This window comes from Coenobita brevimanus, chromosome 65, assembly GCF_032717465.1.
Source record: "Coenobita brevimanus isolate Jiangsu-jjx chromosome 65, ASM3271746v2, whole genome shotgun sequence".
Classification (NCBI taxonomy): domain Eukaryota; kingdom Metazoa; phylum Arthropoda; class Malacostraca; order Decapoda; family Coenobitidae; genus Coenobita; species Coenobita brevimanus.
Window position 1 is genome coordinate 29,317,564 of NC_137018.1, and position 22,938 is coordinate 29,340,501.

Sequence of the window (22,938 nt, forward strand, 5' to 3'; positions counted from 1 at the left end):
TCCTGTGAAATGTTTATAATGATGCGACTAAAAATTATAATGATAAAAAGTGGATATTTTTAGAGGAGATAGCGGATAATTTAAATAAAGTGGATATCGAAAAATAAACTGGATCATATTTAAAAGCTGTTATTCTGTGAAGGTTGGTTAGTGCAAACGGAAGCAGCATGGGAGACAGTCAACCGCGATACAGGACGTTCTGTTCTTATACCGTGGGAGGCGGATCTGTGTCCTCCGACCCAGCCACGCCTATCCCGCAGCAAAACTCACATCCACACCAAAATTCAGCCTACCCACACTCATACCCGCCACAAAATTCGTTGCCACGCGCACATCCTTTTCAGAATTCTTCATACGTTTCCTCGAATTCGGCTCATCTAAACTCATCCCACCCACACACACATCCGCGCCCAGTTCACCCACACCAGACTTACCAGCAGTCGCGCCTACGCCCACAAAACCAAACCCACTCACAACCGCCCCACCCCACTTTACAACCCAGAATGACGATACAGCCAGGCTCTAACACACAATACTCGCCCACACACCCATATCCACACCCACATCACACCCTGCCCCCACAGCCACCTTCTCCCCGTCACCACTACCAGAGTCAGCATCGCCCACAACAGCTAGCCAGTGTGGATGATCAAGGTGGGATGTGGGAATGTGTGGCTGGAAATATTGAGAGAGAGAGAGAGAGAGAGAATTCTTAATTGTTGAAATGTCAAGCTAACCTGTGAAGTATCATGCTATATAGTGTGTGTGTGTGTGTGTGTGTGTGTGTGTGTGTGTGTGTGTGTGTGTGTGTGTGTTCTTACCTAATTGTATCTTTACAGGAATGAGTCAAGCTCGTACTGTCCCGTGTCTTAAACCATATTTATCGTACATATCCTTAAAATTGTGAATTGTTTTGGCACACACTATTTCATTCGGTAGTGCATTCCACGGATCAATTACTCTATTTGGGAAACTAACTTTCCTTACGTCTTTATCACCTCTCTTCTTATGCAGTTTTTTGCAGTGTCCTCTTGCTGATGCTTCCCTATAGGTTAAGTAATAATTTATGTCTATTTTCTCCTTCCCTGATATGCATTTATATAGCATAATCATGTCACCTCTTTTCCTTCTCTCCTGTAGTGTTGGTAGATTCATTGTATTTAGTCTTTCTTCGTAGCTTAGATCCCTTAAGCTTGGTACCCATCGTGTAGCGGCCCTTTGAACTTTTTCAATCTTGTCTATGTGTTTTTTGAGTTGAGGACTCCAGACTACTGATGCATACTCCAGGGTTGGTCTGATGAATTATGTTATTATCTTTCTTAGCATGTCTTCATTTATGTATGTGTGTGTGTAAAACGATATTTCAACATAAAACTTCTTACATAAACGCATGCTAACGAGTATGTTCTCATTCCTTGTTAGGGACCATGTATGTAATAGCAATGAGAGGACATTTGAAGATCAATATATATATATATATATATATATATATATATATATATATATATATATGAGGCCCCACTTGGTACAATGAGTTAAGTGACATTTTTTTAAAACATCCTACTGTGCGCTCGCTTGTGGCCTTGACTGAGCCGCAGGAGACGCATCAACACCAAGCATTTTCCCGGGACTTTCAGCCCTACATCCAGTGCATTTCTGTAGTGACATCCCTGGCTGAAGGAGAAAGGGTCAAAACAATGTTATATGGGTCTAACTCCAAACCACCAAAATTGGTGTTTACCTCATTGTAGCATGGGGGGCCTCATATATATATATATATATATATATATATATATATATATATATATATATATATATATATATATATATATATATATATAAACGTCACTTGTCGAGGTTAGTTCACCGGTATCACGTTACCGTAGTGAAATACTGTGTAAAAATGGAATCGGGCTGCCAGTGTATGTGAATTTATTATTGTTGTGGAAATTTCAGCCAATTAACTGACCATCAACAGTGGAAAATGTATGTAGCAGTTACCAAGAACTGTAATTTTCGGCTCAGATATTTCGAAAAACGTTTACACGAAAATTGTTCAAATAATCACCATACTCTCCCCTATATGCGTCCATGACCTCTTAGAAGATGAGCAAGGTGTAGCCTTTAGATTACTGTATTTATGTTCATTAGCTCCACAGTAATATACCTGTAGCGGACAGTATAGTACTTTTAAGGTTGGCGTTAGGACTTCGCGCGACGGCACCGTAGAATTAATGTTTTGAGACCCAATTTCTGAGGGGTAGTCTACTTGTAATTTCTCTCTCTCTCTTGGGCCAGAATAACAATTCAGTGGTAGCGGTGGCGCTTCAGAACCATAGGGTTGGTATTTCGAGCAGGCACCAGCGTACTTTAGCGAATTTCTGAAAAGTGATGTTGAGGACCTCTGCTGTCTCTGCTTGGGCAGAGCAATATGGTTCATTGGTCCCTGCCCGGGGAATTCACCCCGGGCTCTCTCTCTCTCTCTCTCTCTCTCTCTCTCTCTCTCTCTCTCTCATATTTTGTTTTGTTTTTTCATCAGTGTTCGGTCATGAAGCGGTAGCAGGATTTTTTTTTAATACAAATGTCATGTGCATTTCAATAGCCTATTCCTCACCCACCTACATAGTCTTGCCGGCCATCAGTGTCCTTATGTTTGAGGCTGCCCCTTACTCACCATTTCTCTTGTCTGTCCAACCTCCTTTCATCCACCACCTCTCTCTGTGTAATGTCCCTTAGTCCAGAAGTACTACCAAATGCATATTATATGTGGGGTAAGCCTTTTTTTAGGGTTTCATCACTGATTCTGCGATCTCCATGCTGTAGAAATTAATATGATGATTATGAAATATAATCGTCCATCTGTCTCTCTATCTATTGTCAGACGCCATAATCCCTCATGGGGTGGCCACATACAAATGGGCCCCATGTCGCCCTGTCCAGCTCACACCTCTCTCCATCTCACCCTTGGCCTCCCCCTCCCTCTCCCCCCCACCACTTCACTCACATACACTCTCCTCATCAGTATCTCGCTCTCCATCCTCTCCACGTGGCCAAGTACACTCGTACTCGAGGAAAAAATTTGGTACTTTTGTGGCAGATTTTCACAGTTGGTACACAGGTTTTGACTGCCATTTCACACCGTCCGACTTTCCCGATCAAGGTGCCCTTTAACGATAACCATCTGACCTGAAATGATAGAATATTGCAAGTCTTATCAAGGTATAAGCTGTTTAAGTGTGGTCTTTCTGTAAATAACTAATTGGAAACGATGCGGTAATGGTCGTGGCTTAACCCCAGCCTCCCGTGTTAACTTTGTGTGTGTGTGTATATATGTATGTATGTATATATATATATATATATATATATATATAGTTGCAGTCGTAAGAATTATTTGTGCATCAGTAAAATACACCTTTAAAGTCGGAAATATGTAGCATGTTATTTTTGAGTCCCATAGAAATGAGTTATTTAAGAGGAGCCTGTGGAGTCACATGGAGAGAGGCTGACAAATGAGGATATAAAGGAGCGTTGTGGTGTGGATGTGGATGTGATAGGAAGCGTTATGAGGAACACACTGAGGTGGTTTGGCCATGTGGAGAGGATGGAGGGTGAGAGACTGACGAAGAGAGTGTATGTGAGTGAGGTGGAGGGGGGAAGAGGGAGGGGGAGGCCGAGGATGAGATGGAGGGATGGGGTGGAGAGGTATATGAGAGAGGGGGGTGTGAGTTGGGAGCAGGGCAGTGAAATGGCGGGGGACAGGGCGATGTGGAGGCGATTTGTTTGTGGTCACCCCAAACGGGATTGAGGCGTTTGGCAATAGATAGATAGATAGTTTTGTAACCATCCACAGACAGTAGCCCATGTAGGCCAAATATGAAATATACATTGATATTGCATAGCTTCTACCAGATAATTTTCTCCCGAAAGATTATTAGGTGGAACAAGTCATTCAGTGATTCCTTAGTTATAAATACACCTTTCTCCTATCCTTTAAAAGCAGTGAAGTTTAAATTAGCCAAACAAACATAACTGTGGGCTAGAGATAATACCAATATTAAACTGAATGATGCCCTTATAAGGTCTGCCTGGATGTTACTAGAGTTAGAGGGAGTAATATGTGTATTGTACAGGCATATATATGTTTGGTAGGTGAGGGCATTCACCATCCACTCACTCGATGTAGTGTTGCTCTTGGATGGCTGCCCTTTCCTCTCTTCCTTACTTCTTTCCTTCCTTCCTCATATGCTTTTCTTTCTTTCCTATTCCTTCTGTCTACAGATGACGCTGCATTGAGTGACACTCCAAATCATTTCCTGTACAGGGGAAACCATTTATTGCACTGGGTGGCTTCTTTATCAGTATTATCCACTCCCATTGTGGTCCTGATCACTGCAATCATGTCACCTCTCTTTCTCGATTCCTCTAAGGAAGGCAAATCCAGCTTTTCCAGCCTCTCTCTGTACGACAGATCTGCCAGACCGGGGACCATCTTGGTTGCTGTTCGTTGTATTCTCACAATCTTGTTTAAATCTTTCTCTTTGCGTGGGGACCACACTACTGCTGCATATTCTGACCTGGGGCGGATCATGGCCACTATCAATTTTTACATTATTTCCTCATCCATATAATGAAAAGCTACTGTTATGTTAGTCAAGTGTTTATACGTCTCTCTAACTGTCTTGTTAATATGTTTTTCAGGGGACAAACTGTTCTGGACCAGCACTCCCATACCTTTCTCCTCTCGCTTTTGTGATTGGTTCATTACCCATCCAATAATTCAGTGATGGTCTATTGGTACTTTTACCCATTTCCAATATTTTACATTTCTCTGCATTGAATTTCATTTCCCATATCCGACTCCAATCGTGTATCCTATCCAGATCCTCCTGCAGCATTTTACAATCCTCCTCAACCTCTACCTTCCTCAAGATCTTTGCATCATCGGCAAACAGACTAGCATAACTGTTCACTCCATCTACCATATCATTTACGTAAATCAGGAACATTACTGGCACCAACAGTGAGCCCTGTGGGACTCCACTTGTTACTTCCCTCTGTCCAGACATCTTATCCATTATTACTGTCCTCATTTGTCTGTCTCTCAAAAAGTCTGTCATCCATTCCAGGAGGTTCCCCTTCAGTCCTCCTATATGCTCTAGTATCCACATCAGTCTCTTATGGGGTACCTTGTTGAAGTCCTTCTCCAAATCTAAATACATACAATCCACCCAAGCATCTCTCTCCTATAGCACGTCAATCGCTCTTGAGTAAAAGCTCAACAGGTTGGAAACACATGACCTTCCACATCTGAATCCAAACTGACTATCAGCCAGAATATTCATCTCTCCCAGATATTTTATTCATCTATCTTTCAGAATTCTCTCGCACAATTTTGTGACCATGCTGGTTAGGGACACTGGTATATAATTCAGGGGTTCTTCCCTGTTTCCTCCCTTATAAATTGGTACCACATTTGCCCTCTTCCATTCTTGAGGCACTTTCCCCTCTTGCAGAGAACACACAATTAAACTGTGAATCTTATCCACCAGTTGTTCTCTGCATTTCTTCAGTACCCAATTAGAGATTCCATCTGGTCCTGGGACTTTCCTTACATCTTGAGTTTCCAGTAATTTATACACTTCCTGTACTTCCACTTTTATATCTTTTATCACTACATTTCTAGTCACTCCCTTCCCATCCACAAACTCCTTTTCATTAGTGAAAACTGATTGGAAACATTTGTTCGTTATTTCTGCTTGCATTGCCGCATCTTTATAGATGTCTCCTTCTGCTTTCAGTTTGGTGATTCCTTCCTTTTGTTTTAGTTTACCATTGACAAATCTATAAAACAGTTTGGGTTCATCCTTACATTTGTCTGTTATACCTTTTTCAAAATTCCTTTCTTCCTCTCTACGTATTCTTGTGTATTCATTTCTAGTTCTTTTATATTCTTCCTTCGTCCTGTTGTTACCTCTTTCTCCAGTTGTTCCACGCTGTGTCTCTCTCTTTTTTTTTTTGCTATCATACACTTTCTGTTAAACCACTCTATTTTCCTGTTTTCTTTCCCCCTTACTCTTGGCACAAATTTTTCCACTCCTGAATTATAAAGGTCTAGAAAAATATCCCACTTCCTTTGTATCTCTCTTGTTTCTGTGAATTTTCTCCAGTCTGCATTTTTGAAAAATTTTCTCAATCCTGTAAAGTTTGCTTTCCCAAAGTTGTATTTTCCCTGCCTATAAAGCTCGTCTCTTGGCTCCACGTTCCCTGCTATCTGAAACTCAGTGACCACATGATCACTTTTTCCAATAGCACACAGATATTTCAAAGATTCTGTTACATCAGGTTCTTTGGTAAACAGTAAATCCAGTCTTGCTGGTGTGTCCTCACCTCGGAACTGAGTCTCTTCTTTGACCCATTGCGTCATCACATTATTCATTATATTATATTTAATAATAAAGTGCCCCATGAATCTTCGCAGCCTCCTGAGGCCCATTCCTCCCAGTTCACCTCTTTACAATTGAAGTCACCCGTTAAAATTATATTGATGATTTTCTCAATCATTACCCATAAATAACTAGCCATGTCTGACAACATTTCCTGGTATTCATCATCACTCCATGCTCTTGTCTTAGGGGGAACATACACTACCGCCATATCTCTCTTCCTATTCTATCCAGTTTCTAATTTCATATTTATCACTTCAGCCCTTCCTTCTCCCATTTCCACAGTACAGTGGGCTCGCACAGTGCGCGAGAGATTGGGCGGTGCATGAGCTCGCGCACTGGGAATTCGCGTACTAAGAATACATAATCTTATGGGAATAATTACATATGGGCAGTACCCCCTCATACCTGGACATTTTTTGGCCCTTAGAGACATAATAAAGGTCATATGTTTCAGACGTTGTACTAAAGCTATAGCTACAATAACAAAAATATGGGTAGTCACCTTAACAACAGTAGACAACAGGCCTGATGACCTTAAATAACAGGGGTTCCGAGGCGCGGCAACACTTACAGCGCTGCACTCCCCACCGCACCTCCCACCGCACCAACACTTCCCTCCGCATACTCCTCTTGATCACCTTCCCCAGGAGCATCAAAGTCACTCACTTCGGCCATAAACCCTTCAAAGTCCAATGCTGACACTTCTGACATTGCATCCTCTTCATCCTCAACAGGAACAGGAGCAGACGATGTCGATGGTTCCGTTATTTCACCAACTTGAGCCCGCTGTGTGTAGCTTGTTATGATCATCTTCTCCTGTTTATTTCTTCCCTGTGCCTGTCTGTGTAGAAACGGAAGAGTTTGTCAATACCAACCAGAAGTTCCTCCGTTCTTAGGTTGCTCATTTCCTGTTCCTTCACCTCTTCCTTGAGCTTATCCATGGCAGCAAGGATCTTGCTAATGTTTGACATACACAGCTCAGCCCTGCCTTCCATCACGCTAGGCTGCTCAACTTGACTCTGTCTGGCGCATCAACATGACGACACGTGACGTGCTCTGTGAGGGGTGGTCGCGCACTAGTAGAAAATGGCATTTTTGAGCCACTCCTTGCCTCTGCCTCGCGTTCTGTGTGGTAAACTCGCGCATTAAAGGGTTTTTGGTTATGATTTTTGGTCACTCGTGCACAAGGCGAATCGCGCACAGCGGTGACGCGCACTGTGCGAGCCCACTGTATCTACATTTATGTTGTTCTTCACTGCTATCATTACTCCTCCTCCCATTTTTTCTTTTCTGTCTCCTCTCCACAGTTTGTATTTACCATCTCCCATATGAACATCAATATATTCTCTTGGTCTCTACACAGCACATAATATCAGGTTCATGTTCCCTCAAAAAACCGTTGATTTCTTGCCTTGCTGATATTAAACCATCAACATTAGCATATGCCATGTTCATGTTATTTTTGGTGTTTTTTATACCCTCTTTTCTCCTTCTCTCTTTCAGTACCACTTCCTTAATTTCTGATCCTTGACTTTCCAATAAAACACTGTCCTCTCTTCCTCTGTTCTCTGTTTGTTTTTTACCTTTGCTTCCTTTACTAACTCCTTTATTTTAGCCCTTTCTTCCTCATTTGCATCTCTCCTTATCCAAACATTTTTGAACTCTTCCTTGTTTGATAATTTCCATGTTCTATTGATAATTTCATTTACTGTTGCCTGGGACTTAAACTTTACCTTCATTGGCCTTGTCCCTCCTTCCTCGTACTTTCCTAACCTAAACATTTCTTCAGTCTCTTCTTGAGCTTCATTGTTTTCCTCCATGACTACTGATATTATTTAACCTTACTCAGTTCTTCTCTTTCTCTTTCCGATCTTACTGTCATACGTTTTTCTTTAACTCCTGAAATTATTACACATTTTTCTTATCTGCTACGTCCCTAACTAAAAATTCTCTACTTCTCAGCACCCTAACCACTTCGCTCTCTACCTTTTCCTTGCTTTGTTGTTCTATAATCTATTTCAAATTTACATTTCCTTCTTCCTGAATTTTTTCCACCCCTTATGTTGCTCCTTGATTTCTTTAATGTGCTCGTCTTGCATTCTTGATCTGGATTCGTACTCATCTAGTTTGCTTTTCATCCTGTCCCTTTCTTCTTCCAACTTCTTTTCTCCCTCTTAAGCTGTTTTATTTCATTAGAGGCAGATTCATTGCTCACCTTTAATTCTGTAACTTCTCTTTCTTGTTCGTCACTGCGTGTACAAACTTTTTCCAGTTTATTCCGTAGAATTTTGATCTCGTTTTCCTGCTGTATGGTCCGTTCCTTTAACTCTCTAATTACTGCCCATACCTTTTTTATCTCCTGGACATTCCTCGCCGCTGTTTTCTCTACTGCTACTCTTGTTTGGTTCAACTTAATACTTCCATTTCCCACATCCTCTTCGAAGAAGCCCTCAAACTCTCTCTCGCCAGCTGTAAATAAAGCACCATCCCTTTCCGCCATGATTCAGCCATATGGAGACTTTCTATTTCGACTATGTCTTGTTCTTTTTATGACCGAATCCGCATTTTTTTTTTTAACTACTGTCCGACGGGACCACCACTCACACACTCATTAACATAATCACAAATAGGCTGGTCTCCTTTTCGTCGCTGATTCAGCAATTATTTCCCCACGATCCAGGAGGAGCTCCGTCTCTGTCGGCAACCTGTGTGTGTGTGTGTGTGTGCACCCAACTGCTGTGTGTTGTCTCAAAATGTAAATATTCAACAAAAGATCACGTTTTCACTTGAGCTTTAACAAACAGCAGAGAAAAAATTAAAGGTAGTGGCATGGAAACTCAAATAAGTAATGACAGAATAAGCTGGAGGGATGAAATATGGAAATATGCCATGCTGGGATGGGGAACCTAACAGCCGGTATATCAGAGCAATGTAGTGACCACCACCAGCATCCACTACAGCAGTCTCCCCTGCAACTACTTGTCTTGGAGGACTTGGAGACAACATAGGTCCGCTCTGGGAAGCAACAGCACTGGGTACCCGTAGGTGCTGTGCCCCTTTTACCGCAGGAGCAGAGCGGGTGACTCTGCAGCCACACTGGGGAAGCCAGACCAGGTTGAGTGCTAACATCCCTTCAGGTGGGTGCAGGACAGAGGGTCCTCAGGACCTATGTCCAAGCCGTTCACTCCATTGTGGACTACTGCTCCCCAGCAATTCTCATCACATCGGAGGGTTTGAGGAAGAAGGTCGAGGCCATCCAGAATGATGTAATGAGGCTGATGCTGGGAAGACCATGCTGGACCCTCTTGGCAAACATGGAGACTTGTCTCCTTCCACTGTGCATCAGAGTCCAGCAGCTGACTGCCTGCCGGCAGCCACAGGAATATGAAGTTCGCTCCAGGGTTACCAGGGCCACACGGCTGGACTGGGACCTCTACAGTTGCAACACGTGGCTGTTCAAGGCAGCAGACACTGTATGGCAGGTGGGACACCACATGGCTGTCACAAATAACGCCATAGACCTGCACCACCCAGACTTCAGGCCACCACTGCCCTGGCTGCCTCCTTCAGTGGTGTTCAGTGTTCACACTGTCTGGGAGTAAGGCTATCTGTGACCCAGTGCAGCCAAGGAGACAGGCAGAGCTGGGCATGCAAGAGGCAACACCTCCTGGTAGCACTGTGTACTTCACAGATGGCTTGGTGGACCCTGACACCAGAGCCACTGGAGCAACCTTTGTGGTAGGACAGGAGACCATCCTCCAGCAGACCTTAGATTGATGCTCCACACTGCAGACTGAGCTGGTGGCCATCAGAATGGTTCTGCAACGTGCTCTGGCTGGCCCTGATTCACCGGTTGCCATCCACGCGGACTCTCAGTGTGCCATTCAGGCTCTGCGGCTCACAAGACCAAGTGACAATGTGTGTCTCATCACTGATATCCTTGTGCTGCTGCAACAATTGCAAGAGTTGGGACGACCAGTGGTCATCATCTTGGTGCATCCCAGGTAATGACCTGGCTTATGATGCAGCCAAGGCAGCCAGTCGCAGGAGGAGCGTCCAGGTGGATGTAGTACCCAGCCTGCAGCAGGTGAAGCGCAAGCGCCAGGCAGCAACCAAAACCAACAGCCTCAACCCCTAGCACCACCAGTCTCTGGTGTCTGACTCTGCCTCTGCCACCTGGTACAGACAGGTGAGTGACTACGTGCCTCAGCACCCGCCACCCACTATCACCAGGAGGGACCAGGTGGTGCTACACCAAAGGCAGCTTTTCTACCCCTGTGCCTGGCAGATAGGAATCAGTGTGCCAGAAGAGGAAAGAGAGTGCCAGTACTGTGGTGCCAGCACACAGCAGCCTCTACTGCACCTTGTGCTAGAGTGTGCTGTCACTGCGGCACTAGGGGATGGTGCCAACACTGCCGTGAAGGAGGACATCCCTTGGACAGCACTGTTGGCAGCCTGCACAGTCCGTGTTTGGCTGAGGGATGCAGCACCTGCCCACATGGTCATACTGAGGCAAACCCCACCATCACGATAAAAAGGAAAATCAACACTGTACATCGCTAGTATTAGTATTGCTCTGATAAAGGGATAGACAGGATAGTCAGTCAGACCAACCAGTCTCAACTCTCACCACACTTGCAGGCCAGCACATTGCTTATGGCCTGCTTAGAATTGTAATATTATGTAAATAAATATCAGTCATCAATCAAGTCAGGGCCAACAGCATCTCCCCAGATTCAGCTCTGGTTCCAGTCTCCTCAGCAGCACCAGATCCAGCTTCTCCAGCAATGTCTCACCAGCACCACTGGCAGCCATCATCACTACAGCAGCTGACTACACTCTCAGTCACACACTAGGCCATACAATGTAATACTTCTCTCTTCCACAACATACCCTTGTAAATACAGCATGTTGTGCTGCATCAGTAATATAAAATCTAAGTCCGTACAACAGAGAGTTTTATATTGTCCTCTGTGGTAGTAGGACACTCGTCCCACAACAATAGGGAATGGTCGGAGAAACTTTCGTCCTGCAGTTTTATGATAAAGCTGATGATGTTTATTTCACTATCTTGCATCCTCTTCAACTGTAAAATCACTTGTACATACAAGAACTTTTAAGTTTGTTTTTACTTTTATTTATAACTTATCTGAGTTTTATTTCAGAACATTATTGTAAATTGGGAGCCACTGCCACCCATGCACCACCACATTTCATTGTGTAGGGATTTCTGATGTCAAGGTTTTGTTAGTCTCATGTTAGGTGTTAGGTTTAGGTGAAGGGGGTATGTACTACAGTACGGGAATAGGATGGAAGAAAATTCACGTTCAGAAGGATAGAAGGGGATGAAATGTACCAGTTGAGTTGGTGTGTCATGATAAGGGTAAGGCGTACCTACCATGTATGCATGAGGAAGAAAATGGATGGAACCCATGATTTGCAGTTAAGTTAGGGTAAGGTTGAGGAGTAGCCTACCATATCCAAGAAGAGGAACTGAGGTGGAATGAAGGACTGCAATTGAGTAAGGGTGGTATTGAGAAGTACATTGTGCACGGGGAGGGTGTAATGGGATGAAATGAAAGATGTATATATACGAAGAGGCAGAGTAAAGTTGAAAAGTTACTTATAATCCAGAGGATGGAGTTAAGTATTGCAATTGAGTCAGGATATGGTTTAGAAGTTAAGGTAATGTAGGAGTGAGAGGTGGGAATATACAATTGCATTTAAGTAAGGGTTTGGTTGATGAGTATAAGCAGGAAGTTGTAAAGGGATGGCTTGAAGGAATGCAGCTAATTCGAGGTTAAGGTCAGAAGTACCTGTGTATGAAAGAATTGGGGATGGGATGGGATGGAATGGAGGATATCATTCAAATCGGGTAAGATTGAGGGATCCATTGAAGCAGGAATAGTTAGACAGGAAAGAGTATAAAATGGTAGTTGTCATGGTAAGGTTGAGAAATGTATGCAGAAGGTAGAGTGTAGTGGAAATAAGGAGTGACAAACTAAGGATAAGGTTTCTTGGTGGTTTTCAAGCCATTGCCCACTCAGGACAAGATGAAGGAATTGGACATCAGACAGTGTACACACACACACACGGTTTTTTCTCTGTCTCTCTCTCCTTTCCATTTTTTACTTAGCCTTCATTTGTTTTTCTTCCTGCTCGTCTCTGTCATCTAATCTCTTTCCATACCATTCTTTCCTTTCCTTCCTGTAGTACCATTACTTCCCCTTCCCATTCCCAGTCCTCCTTTTTATTTTATCTCCCTATCATTACTTGTGTTTCATTTTTTCCCCTCTCCCTCGGTATTATTTTACCACCTCCCATTTGCTCTTTTCCTTCCGGCCCATTTTATTCATTTTCTTACCATTATTTCCCTCATGAACTTCCTCTTCCACATTTTCCTTATTCATCATTTTTCTTTACTTTATCTTTCCATGTTATGATATTTACAAATAATATGGCAGTACATGAGTGGAAGACACCAACATTTTGACCGTATGTAGTATGAGTATAGGTATTTAGCAGAATTTTGAAAAGAGTATTTGTCACCCCATCCAAGGGTAGGAAAAGAGTTGTGATAATGGTGAAAGGAGTGTGAATGTCATCGGTGCGACCTTTTATTATTATTATTACAGTATTGTTATTATTTTTGTTATTATTCCTGCAATGCATAGATGTTTCAATAAGCTTAATTGAGAATTCCTTCAGAATGAACAGTATTATGAAGCTGAATACAGTCAAATATGCCATTAAAATGATGTGGTTAACATGATGTCATTATTGTTCACATTTGTCTTCACACATATGTCTTTCCCCCACCAGGCGAATATCGTGTGGGCATCAAGTTCAATGATAAGCACATCCCCGACTCCCCATACAAGGTGTATATCACCCCCTCCATGGGTGAGGCCCGCAAAGTGGAGGTGGCCCAGTTCCCTGACCAGGGAGGCCAGCCCAACAAACCACAGGGTCTCCTTGTCTGCAAGAATGGTGCAAATGGTCACCTTGACTGCAAGGTTAGTGGTAACATGTTAGAGTTAAGTGCCTGTCAGAGCAAAATTTGGAGAGAATACAATAGACCTTCATTTTGCCCACCCTCCCTTTACAAGAAGCACATTTTATACGGCAGTGTAGGCCTCTACCCCAACCTGTTTTGCATAACAAAATTAGTGGCAGCACTCATGATTCTTCCTTACTGATATTAATATAAGTATCATCTCTAACAAATCTGGGGATGGAGTGACTTTGAAGACATTGAGGCCTAACCTCAGCCCTCTTGGAGTGAGAGGTGAGTTGAAGTTACACATATTGGTGAGTTAAAATTCCATTTATTGGCCACTTATTACCAATACATTTTTGTTCATTCAGTCCATTTTATGCCTAATGATGATGAGTGTGTTTTGTGCATGCATGTAGTCAGAAAGGGTCATAGTATGAACTTTGGAAAAATTTTAGATTTTCCTTCCTCATATGGGCAAAATACAGAAACAGTCATTTTTATGGAACAATTTGTGCAGTTCATTGTGCACACAAGTTCTCATGGCTAAATTAACCTTAGAAGATGAGGGTCTACTGTACAGTTTTTAGTGCTGTGCCAGTGTAATGGTTTATGTTTCACAATGAAAGGATATTTATTTCAGCCACATCAGGATATCATAGATACTGTATATGACAACCCTGCCTCCCAGCACTTGTGTTACAATCAGTCTCTCCCTTGTGTGGCATAGCAGAAGGGGAGATTGTATTGAAGACTTTCAAAGGCTTTCATTCTCCTTAAACTCACAGATCCAGCAAGATCAAGGGGCCATATTATGGATCTCCCCAGCTAATTTATATGAAGATTTTGGGTTAATGGTTAATGGAATGGAGTCTCGGACCATCACTTAGTGATGGCCAAGGTAAAGATGCAAAGAAAGTGGTTGAGGAGGCGAAAGGGAAGACAGGAGGAAGCAGCTCCTGTGAGAAGAGTGGAGAAATTACAAGATAGTGAGAAAATGACAGAGTATAAGAGCATAGTGGAAGAAAGATTGGGAAGGTATGAGCTAGAGCAGATGGAAAGGGTGGAAGACGTATGTAAGATATTCATGGAAGAGATAGGCGCAGCGTGTGAGGCGGTTTGTGGAGTGAGGAGGAGATGCAAGGGTGTGCAAGGGACAGCATGGTGGAATGATGAGGTGAAACGAGCTGTGGAACAAAAGAAGAAGGCATATGGTGAATGGTTGGCGAGTAGAGGTAGGGGAGAAGATGAGAGAGAGAAGGGAGAGGTATATGTGAGCAGGAGAAGGGAGGTTAAGAGACTGGTGAAGGAGAGTAAGAAGAAAGCGGATGAAGAGTTTGGGAGGAATCTGAGTGTGAAATGGAGGGAGAGTAAGAAATTGTTTTGGAAGGAGGTAAAGAAAGTAAGGCAGTGTGAAAGGGGAAATAATAGGGGAGTGAAAGATAGGAATAATAGATTGTTGGTGGAGAAGAGAGAGAAATTGAGGAGATGGAAGGAACACTTTGAGGATTTGTTGAATGTAGAGAGTGAGAGCAGTGTGAGTATAAGTGGTTGGGGAATGGCTGGGAGAAGAAGAGATGAGAGGAGGGAGGAAGAGATCAGTAGGTCGGAAGTAGTGGAAGCGATGAAGAAGATTAAGCTGGGAAAGGCCCCAGGAATTGATGGAGTGTGTGGCGAAATGCTGAGGTATGGGGGTGAGATTGTTGTGGAGTGGATGTGGAAGTTGTGTAGATTGGCATGGGAAGAGGGAAGGGTTCCAGAGGACTGGAAATCAGGTATAATTGTTCCTCTGTACAAAGGAAAAGGGGAGAGAGAAGTATGTGGTAACCATAGGGGTATTTGCCTTCTTAGTGTGACTGGTAAAATATATGGTAGAATACTCTTTGTTAGGGTTAGGCATATGACAGAGGAGCTAGTTGGAGAAGAACAAGGGGGATTTAGGAAGGGAAAAGGGTGTGTAGATCAGATATTGGTTCTAAGATGTTTAGTAGAGAAGTATCTAGAGAAGGGAAGGAAAGTGTATGCTGCCTTCATGGACTTGGAGAAAGCTTATGACAGAATAGATAGGCAAGGTATGTGGAAGGTATTAAGAATATACAGTATGGAGTGGAGGGGAAATTGCTGAGTGCTGTGAAGAGTATGTACGAGGGAGCTAGGGCTACGGTGCGAGTGGATGGTGAGCTGAGTGAGTTCTTTGATCTCAATGTGGGACTGAAACAGGGGTGTGTGTTGTCTCCATGGCTGTTTAATATATATATGGATGGGGTTGTAAAGGAGGTGCAAGGTAGGGCAGTGGATGTGGGGCTGGCCCTAATGAATGAGGGTGAGATTTGGAAGCTTCCGGTGTTGCTGTTTGCTGATGATACAGTATTGTTGAGTGAAGATGAATGGGAGTTGCAAGGTTTGGTGAATGAATTTGGGACAGTGTGTAGGAGGAGGAAGCTGAAAGTTAATGTAAACAAAAGTAAAGTTATGGTGTTTGAGAGGAATGAAGTCACAGAGTGTGCAGTGAGGTTGGATGGTGAGGATATGGAGAATGTGAGTGCATTCAAGTTCTTGGGTAGTGTGATGAGTAAGGATGGAACTTTGGGGGATGAAGTGCGTGAAAGGGTACAGCAGGGAAGGAAGGTTGTTGGTACACTGAAAGCAGTGATGAGAAATAGGGAGGTGAGTATGGAAGTTAAGAAGTCACTGCATGATGGCATTGTGATCCCTACCCTGACGTATGGAAGCGAGGCGTGGACCTTGCAAGAGGGGAACAAGTCAAGAGTGAGAGCAGTGGAAATGAGTTACTTGAGAGGAGCATGTGGAGTGACGTGGAGGGACAGGTTGACGAATGAAGAAGTGAAGGAACGTTGTGGGGTAGATGTGGATGTGGTTGAGAAGATTAGGAGAAATACACTGAGGTGGTTTGGACATGTGGAGAGAATGGAGAATGAAAGACTGACTAAGAGGGTGTATGTAGGTGAGGTGGAGGGAGGGAGAGGGAGGGGTAGACCGAGGATGAGGTGGAGGGATGGAGTTGAGAGGTATATGAGGGAGGTGGGGGTGAGTTGGGGGGAGGGTAGTCAAATGGTGGGTGATAGAGTGACTTGGAGGCATTTTGTCTGCGGCCACCCTTTGCGGGATTAGGGCGTCGGGCTATAGATAGATAGATAGATTTTGGGTTAAGACAATCATAATGGTAAAAGCTGTTGAGCAGTGTGTCTTGCATATACTGTATACTTTGGAAACATTTGTTATGTGAATCCTTTCTGTTTGTATCTTTTATGTCATTTTTAGCCTTGTTGTGTGAATCCTTTCTGTTTGTATTTTTTATGTCATTTTTAGCCTTTTCCGTTTTTCTTGTAATCTGAATTTTTCACTTGGCAGTATTAATAATGTTCTCCCTGTTTTTGTTGTTTTTCACTAATTATAGAGCATCTAGAGTTGTACAGTTTTCTTATTCATTTACTTTTCTCAGTTCACTGCACCGTCAGGCCAAGAGGAGGATTGTTTCACAGACCTGCTGGATAATGACTTGTACAGTGTGAGGTTTGTGCCTAAGGAGATTGGTATCCACCACATCCATGTCAAGTTCAATGGCATCCACATCCCTGGCTCACCTTTCCGCCTCCGCATTGGCAAGGACGAGGCTGATCCTGCTGCTGTGTCTGTCAGTGGCAAGGGCATCGAAAGCTGTGTTTCTGGTATGTCACAGGGGCCATCACTGAGATCCCGAACTTACAGTACATTGCTGCTGGCCATGTTTGGAAGTGTTTCTTAATTTTTTCCATGAGATAGGCCATAAGTTTCTGGTAATAAACACCTCACTCCAGTGACATATTAAAAATTTTGTTCTTGCTGTTTATACTCACTAGCTTCACGCCTAATTGCTACCACAATCGCATCACAAAACTAAAACTCACGAAACTTGTGCATATACATTACATGTTAAAAGTGGTAATTGGCTCCGGGGTCAGCCATCTTATTCCCCCTTAGCTACCCATTAATGACACAATACCCCTACTATAAATTATATACAGTTAATCAGACATATTATATTACTGAACTGTAATACCAAAGATTTTGCTAACATTGACACATAGGCTGAACTGCTTGATTGGGCTTGAATATGAGTTCCAAGGCTGGGAATGGTGGTTAGTTACCACCTGCCCCCTCACTGTTCCCTGCCACCACTGTTGAGTCCCCCACATCACCACTTCCCGATTCCTCAACATCAGTGCCCTCAAAATCCAGTGAGAGCTCATGGAGATCACCAATGTTGTGAACAAATGACTGAGGAGATGCATATAGCATGCGATCATTTGCCACTGGGGCTTGTGAAACTCTCAGTAAAATTGTGAGACTCCCTGCAGAGGAACATTCCTTTGCATCACACAACTGCTATTTGCGAAAGTATATTTAGCAAAACTAGTGCGTGCACTGTATATTTAGCTTAGGAGTACATTCAGCATAGGAGGAACTACAAACTGGAAGGGTTAGATAACAGTCTTCATTGACTCTTCACTATAGTAGATTTTCCTGTTATGATATTGTCAGTTGGTAGGAAGAATAAACTGAAAAAGATGTCATTGGATTGAAGGAGATAAGGTTGTCTGATCATAATACATTATCTTTTTACATTTTAAGGCACTTATCTGTTGTGTGCACTACTCATTGCAAAGATCAGAATGACTTGTCATGGGATGTGCATCTTTTAAAGAAATTGTGCCATGTATAATTTTGTACAGTATTTCACTAACTGTTCTTGGCTTTCAAACAAAACATGGTGCAGGAGAGGGACTTCAAGTAGTTTCTGTCAGTTCCCTCCCTAACCCCTGAAAAGAAAATGGTGGACTGCAAAGGGCATCTTTAACCTATGGTCCATCAGTATCACATTCAAATGACCCTGGTGTTGTAACAACAATGAAAACATCCAGTAGACCCTTGATTTAACATTCTTTGATAGACTGGATATCGGATTTAAAACATGGTGCAGGAGAGGGACTTCGAGTAATTTCTGTCAGTTCCCTTCCTAACCCCTGAGAAGAAAATGGTGGACTGCAAAGGGCATCTTTAACCTCGGGTCCACCAGTATCACATTCAAATGACCCTGGTGTTGCAGCAACATTGAAAACATCCAGTAGACCCTTGATTTAACATTCTTTGATAGACTGGATATCGGATTGAACAAACACTACAAAGCCACTGGACTTCTGTTGGCCATAACTAACAGTGTCCATTAAATGGGGCACACTGGGTTGCAGTGCATGTGTTTCCTACTCTTTTTACTTCAACCTGACTTGATATTGCCCACTCCCCATCATGACTGCAGAGTTGTAATAACCATCCATCATCCATCATCCAGTCCCAAGTGGAGCGTAGGAGCCCAGGGCTAGGCAAGTTGGTCCTGACATTTAAGATGAGAGTGATCAACCTCACTCATACCTGAGTGGCATTACATGAGCAGTAAGCCCCAACCATCCCATGGATATAAACCTGCACTGACTCAATCCAATTTGAGTGCCTTAATTACCCACTAAACCACCATAAGCCACAATTTGGTTATATGGTTACCACCCAGCATAGTAAAAGGTTTCCTGGTGTACAGGAAACCATTTGGCTAGACACTTAGTGTTGAGTCACCCATGAGCAGAAGGAAGAGAAGAGTATGAAGGAAAGAAAGACAGAAGAGGGACTGTAAAGTCACCCGTAGGCAGAAGGAAGAGGATAGAATAAAGGAAGGAAGGACAGAAGAGGAAGGAAGAGAAGAAAGGGCAGACACCAAAGCAGCACTACATCAAGTGAGTGGCAAACTATATTAATACAGTACTGTACTAGTCATGAAGAAGCGAAGTGGCATGGATGTGAAATAAGCTGCAAAAGGGCAAAATTATGGGCCAAGTGGGTGTAAATGGGTATAGTCTTCAATTTCAGTACTAGAATATGCTGTTGTATTCATTTATTTTCAGACGTGCTTGAAAACCCACCTCCAAGAGACCATCTGATGTAACGGATTATCGGCATCATTGGATCAGGCTTCCCCCCAATTAATTCATTATAGGGAAGGTGAACCATCATCATCATCATTATCTGGACCTCCTTTCCCACCCTAGGGCAGAATGAGAAGTAGCAACATCCAGACAGCCTAAGTTTGCCCAATCCAATGGGCCATGCTTCCATTCACTCATCATTCAAGCCGCTGGAATCCTGGCTCTGCCTGATACGTCAGCAACTTTCACCACATTCGTAGCTTCACATAAACATATTCAGTAGAGTCAATCCGAACGCTGTTATGTTAAAAAGGAGTGCCAAATCCCTGATCATGTGCTTCATCTCACAACATTTATCCCGCCAGCTCGATCTCTTGTCAGTCCCCTAGCCTCACCGATTTCCATACCTCTCTTCCTCATATGGTCATCCACCATATCCCTCCACCTTCTCCTTGGCCTACCTTGCCTCCTCCCTCCTTCAGGTTCGCTCAGATATACATTTTTCACATAATGTACGTCTGATTATTTTTTCCTTGCATTCTCCTAGGCCACAAGACAGACTTCATTGTGGACACTTGTAATGCTGGTGCCGGTACTCTGGCGGTGACCATCGATGGCCCCTCCAAGGTGTCAATGGACTGCACTGAGGTGGAGGAAGGCTACAAGGTGCGCTACACCCCCCTCGTGGCTGGAGACTACTACATTGCCGTCAAGTACAACAGCTACCATGTTGTTGGCTCTCCATGGAAGGTTTGTATAATACTGTACTTTATATTATGTTTTCGGAAGTACTGTATAGGTATTCTTTTGTATAAGTTGGATGTAGTCCAGATTTTCACAACTTTTTCAACTTACTGGGTAATACCTGTGCTATAAATCAGGGGAAACTTGCCATCCATCCATCATCCAATCCTATGCTGCCCCATGAGGAATGTAGGAGCCCGGGGCTAGGCAAATTGGTCTTTACATTTAAGATGAGAGTGACTAGCCTCACTCATCCCTGAGTGGCATTACGTGAGCAATAAACCCCAACCACCCCATGGATATAAACCTGCACAGGCCCAATCCGATTGAAGTGCTTTAATTACCTGCTAAACCACCAGGACCCATACTTTGGTTACATGGTTACCATCCAGCGTAGTAAATGGTTTCCTGGCATACAGGAAACCATTTGGCTTCTTATTCATTGTAGAGTCATCCATAGGCAGAAGGAAGAGGAATGAGTGAAGGAAAGAAAGACTGAAGAGGGAGTGTAAAGTCACCTGTAGGCAGAAGGAAGAGGAAAGAATGAAGGAAAGAAGGAAGAGAGGAAAGGGCAGACACCCAAAGCACTGCATCAAGTGAGTGGATGGTGCATGTCAGCTTTATTATTAGCACTGGGCAGTTTTCTGTTATTTTCTGTGGTCATGTTGCTGCTCTTCCTTGGTCTGTCTGACTGAGCAGACTCACCAACCTCAAGCACGTAGCTGCTCTCTTGTGGCAGACAGCACCTTGCCAGGGTCAGAACAGGGTCCTACCACTTGGTGAGGTGCAGGGAAAATGGAGGAGGCATAGCCCCCAGGAGGATGGCTTGTATTTATTAGGTAGATAGAAGTAGTAGTTGCAGCTCAGATTTTGACTACAGTACTTGGTAAATGTGGTTCAGTTCCCAGCCTTGGAGTGTTGTCCAAGGCCATCTACCGGGCCATGGTCCCACATCGCTCCCATGGTAGTACCTCCAAGGACAGTGGTAACTATCCACCTACTAACAGATATGACACAATGCCCAAGGGTGGGCCAGGACTCTACAGGAAGGGGCAGCCATCCTCCCTGAGTTAGGCACGTGCTCTGGCTGCATACGAGGTGTACTGTGGACTAAATAGCAAAACTGGACATATAAAGAGGTGATAACGAGGAAGTACTGTATTACAGAATTACTGTATCTTGCTGTATATGGAAATGTTCTTCCAGCATCTTCATAAGGAGTCCAGATTTTTTACTGCATATGATATTTGCCATTGGTATTGTTCTGTAAAGTATAACACTGTTAATCTGCCAATCATGCAGGAATATTGTAGCAGCTGAACATGCATTCAAACTTGGATGCCATCATAACAGTGGTAATTTTTGTTTCATAACATGGTAGAAGTTTTTGTCCTTTTGCAGCAGAATTAAAATAACTCAGTGGCAGAGTAAGATAGTATAACACAGTACTGCAGCTGCACATCCTATCCATAGTACCTCTTTCATTTCTGTTGTTGTTTTCTAATATTAATACTGTACCTCCCTCCATTCCTTCCTTCCTCTTCTGTCTTTCTTTACTTCATTCTTTCCTCGTCCTTCTGTCTACGGGTGACTTGACATTCCCTCTTTTGTCTTTCTATCCTTCATTCTCTCCTCTTCTTTCTTCCTATGGGTGACTCTACACTGAGTGACAAGCCTTATGGTTTCCTGTACACCAGGAAACCAGTTACTATGCTGGGTGGTAACCATATAACCAAATTATGGCGCCTGGTGGTTTAGTGGGTAATTACTGTACAGCGCTCTAATCGGATTGAGCCAGTGAAGGTTTATATCCAAGGAGTGGTTGGGGTTATTGCTCATGTAATGCCACTCAGGGATGAGTGAGGCTGGTCACTATCATCATAAATGTCAGGACCAAATTGCCTAGCCCCAGGCTTCTACGCTTCTCATGGGGCAACTTAGAATTGGATGATGGATGGATGGATGAATACTGTACCTTGTTGCAGTTAAGCATTCAAGATGGAAAGTTGGTCCTGTAATTTTAGGTCAAGATATAGTGGACAGAGTTCAGAGTTCATGTTATGTGTATTCATATGTGCCCCACAGGTGAAGTGTACAGGAGAGGCACATGCAGAGAAGAGCACAGTGCAGGAGTCTTCATCGGTGGTTGTGGAGACTGTGGAGAAGAACAAATCTGGTGATAAGGGTCACCATGGCACCATCATCCCCAGGTAAATTTTCATTGCATTTGTGGCTGCATACTCATCATAATCATTTTCATTTTCATCATCATAATCTCCAGTTTCATCATCATCATAATCCCCTCCCCCTCCATTTTTTTTTTTTTTTTTCCCACATGTGGAAGGGGTGACTTAAAATCCAGAAAACAATGAAAGAAAATGTATGAAAGTTGGAGACCTAACAGTCTGCCCAGTGTAATGGACCAGCTGTTAATTCACACATCAGTTAAGCTGCTGAAAATCTTGTTCCACTTCACAGGTCCCATGATTTGCACCTGAGGTACAAAAATGGCCAGAATTACAAGCCAAGAAAATCTGAAGGCAATGGCTGACACTCCAAAAAATTCCTTTTTAGTCTTTATATATCTGAACAGTGGATTAGGAGTTGATGTAACACTTTTGTCAATGATTATCATTACCATCCATTCATCATCCAATCCTGTGTTGCCCCATGAGGAGCTTAAGAGCCTGTGACTGGGCAAAGTGGTCCTGACATTTAAGATGAGGGTGACCAGCCTCACTCATCCCTGAGTGGCATTATGTGAGCAGTAAACCCC

The 22,938-nt window shown here is 43.3% G+C and overlaps 1 protein-coding gene across 3 annotated transcripts in view; it reads left to right on the plus strand.

Moving 5' to 3' along the window:
• cher (filamin A protein cher) overlaps window positions 1-22,938 on the plus strand; it is a 204,281-nt gene that overhangs the window by 161,873 nt on the left and 19,470 nt on the right. For all 3 annotated transcript variants that reach the window (XR_013898254.1, XR_013898253.1, XM_080276409.1), the window contains exons 15-18: window positions 13,269-13,462; window positions 16,907-17,132; window positions 19,966-20,168; window positions 22,248-22,372. Coding sequence is in view for 1 of the 3 variants with exons in the window: in XM_080276409.1 (XP_080132535.1) it covers window positions 13,269-13,462; window positions 16,907-17,132; window positions 19,966-20,168; window positions 22,248-22,372 (748 nt within the window). In the remaining 2 variants the exon portion in view is untranslated. The remainder of the gene's footprint in view (window positions 1-13,268; window positions 13,463-16,906; window positions 17,133-19,965; window positions 20,169-22,247; window positions 22,373-22,938) is intronic.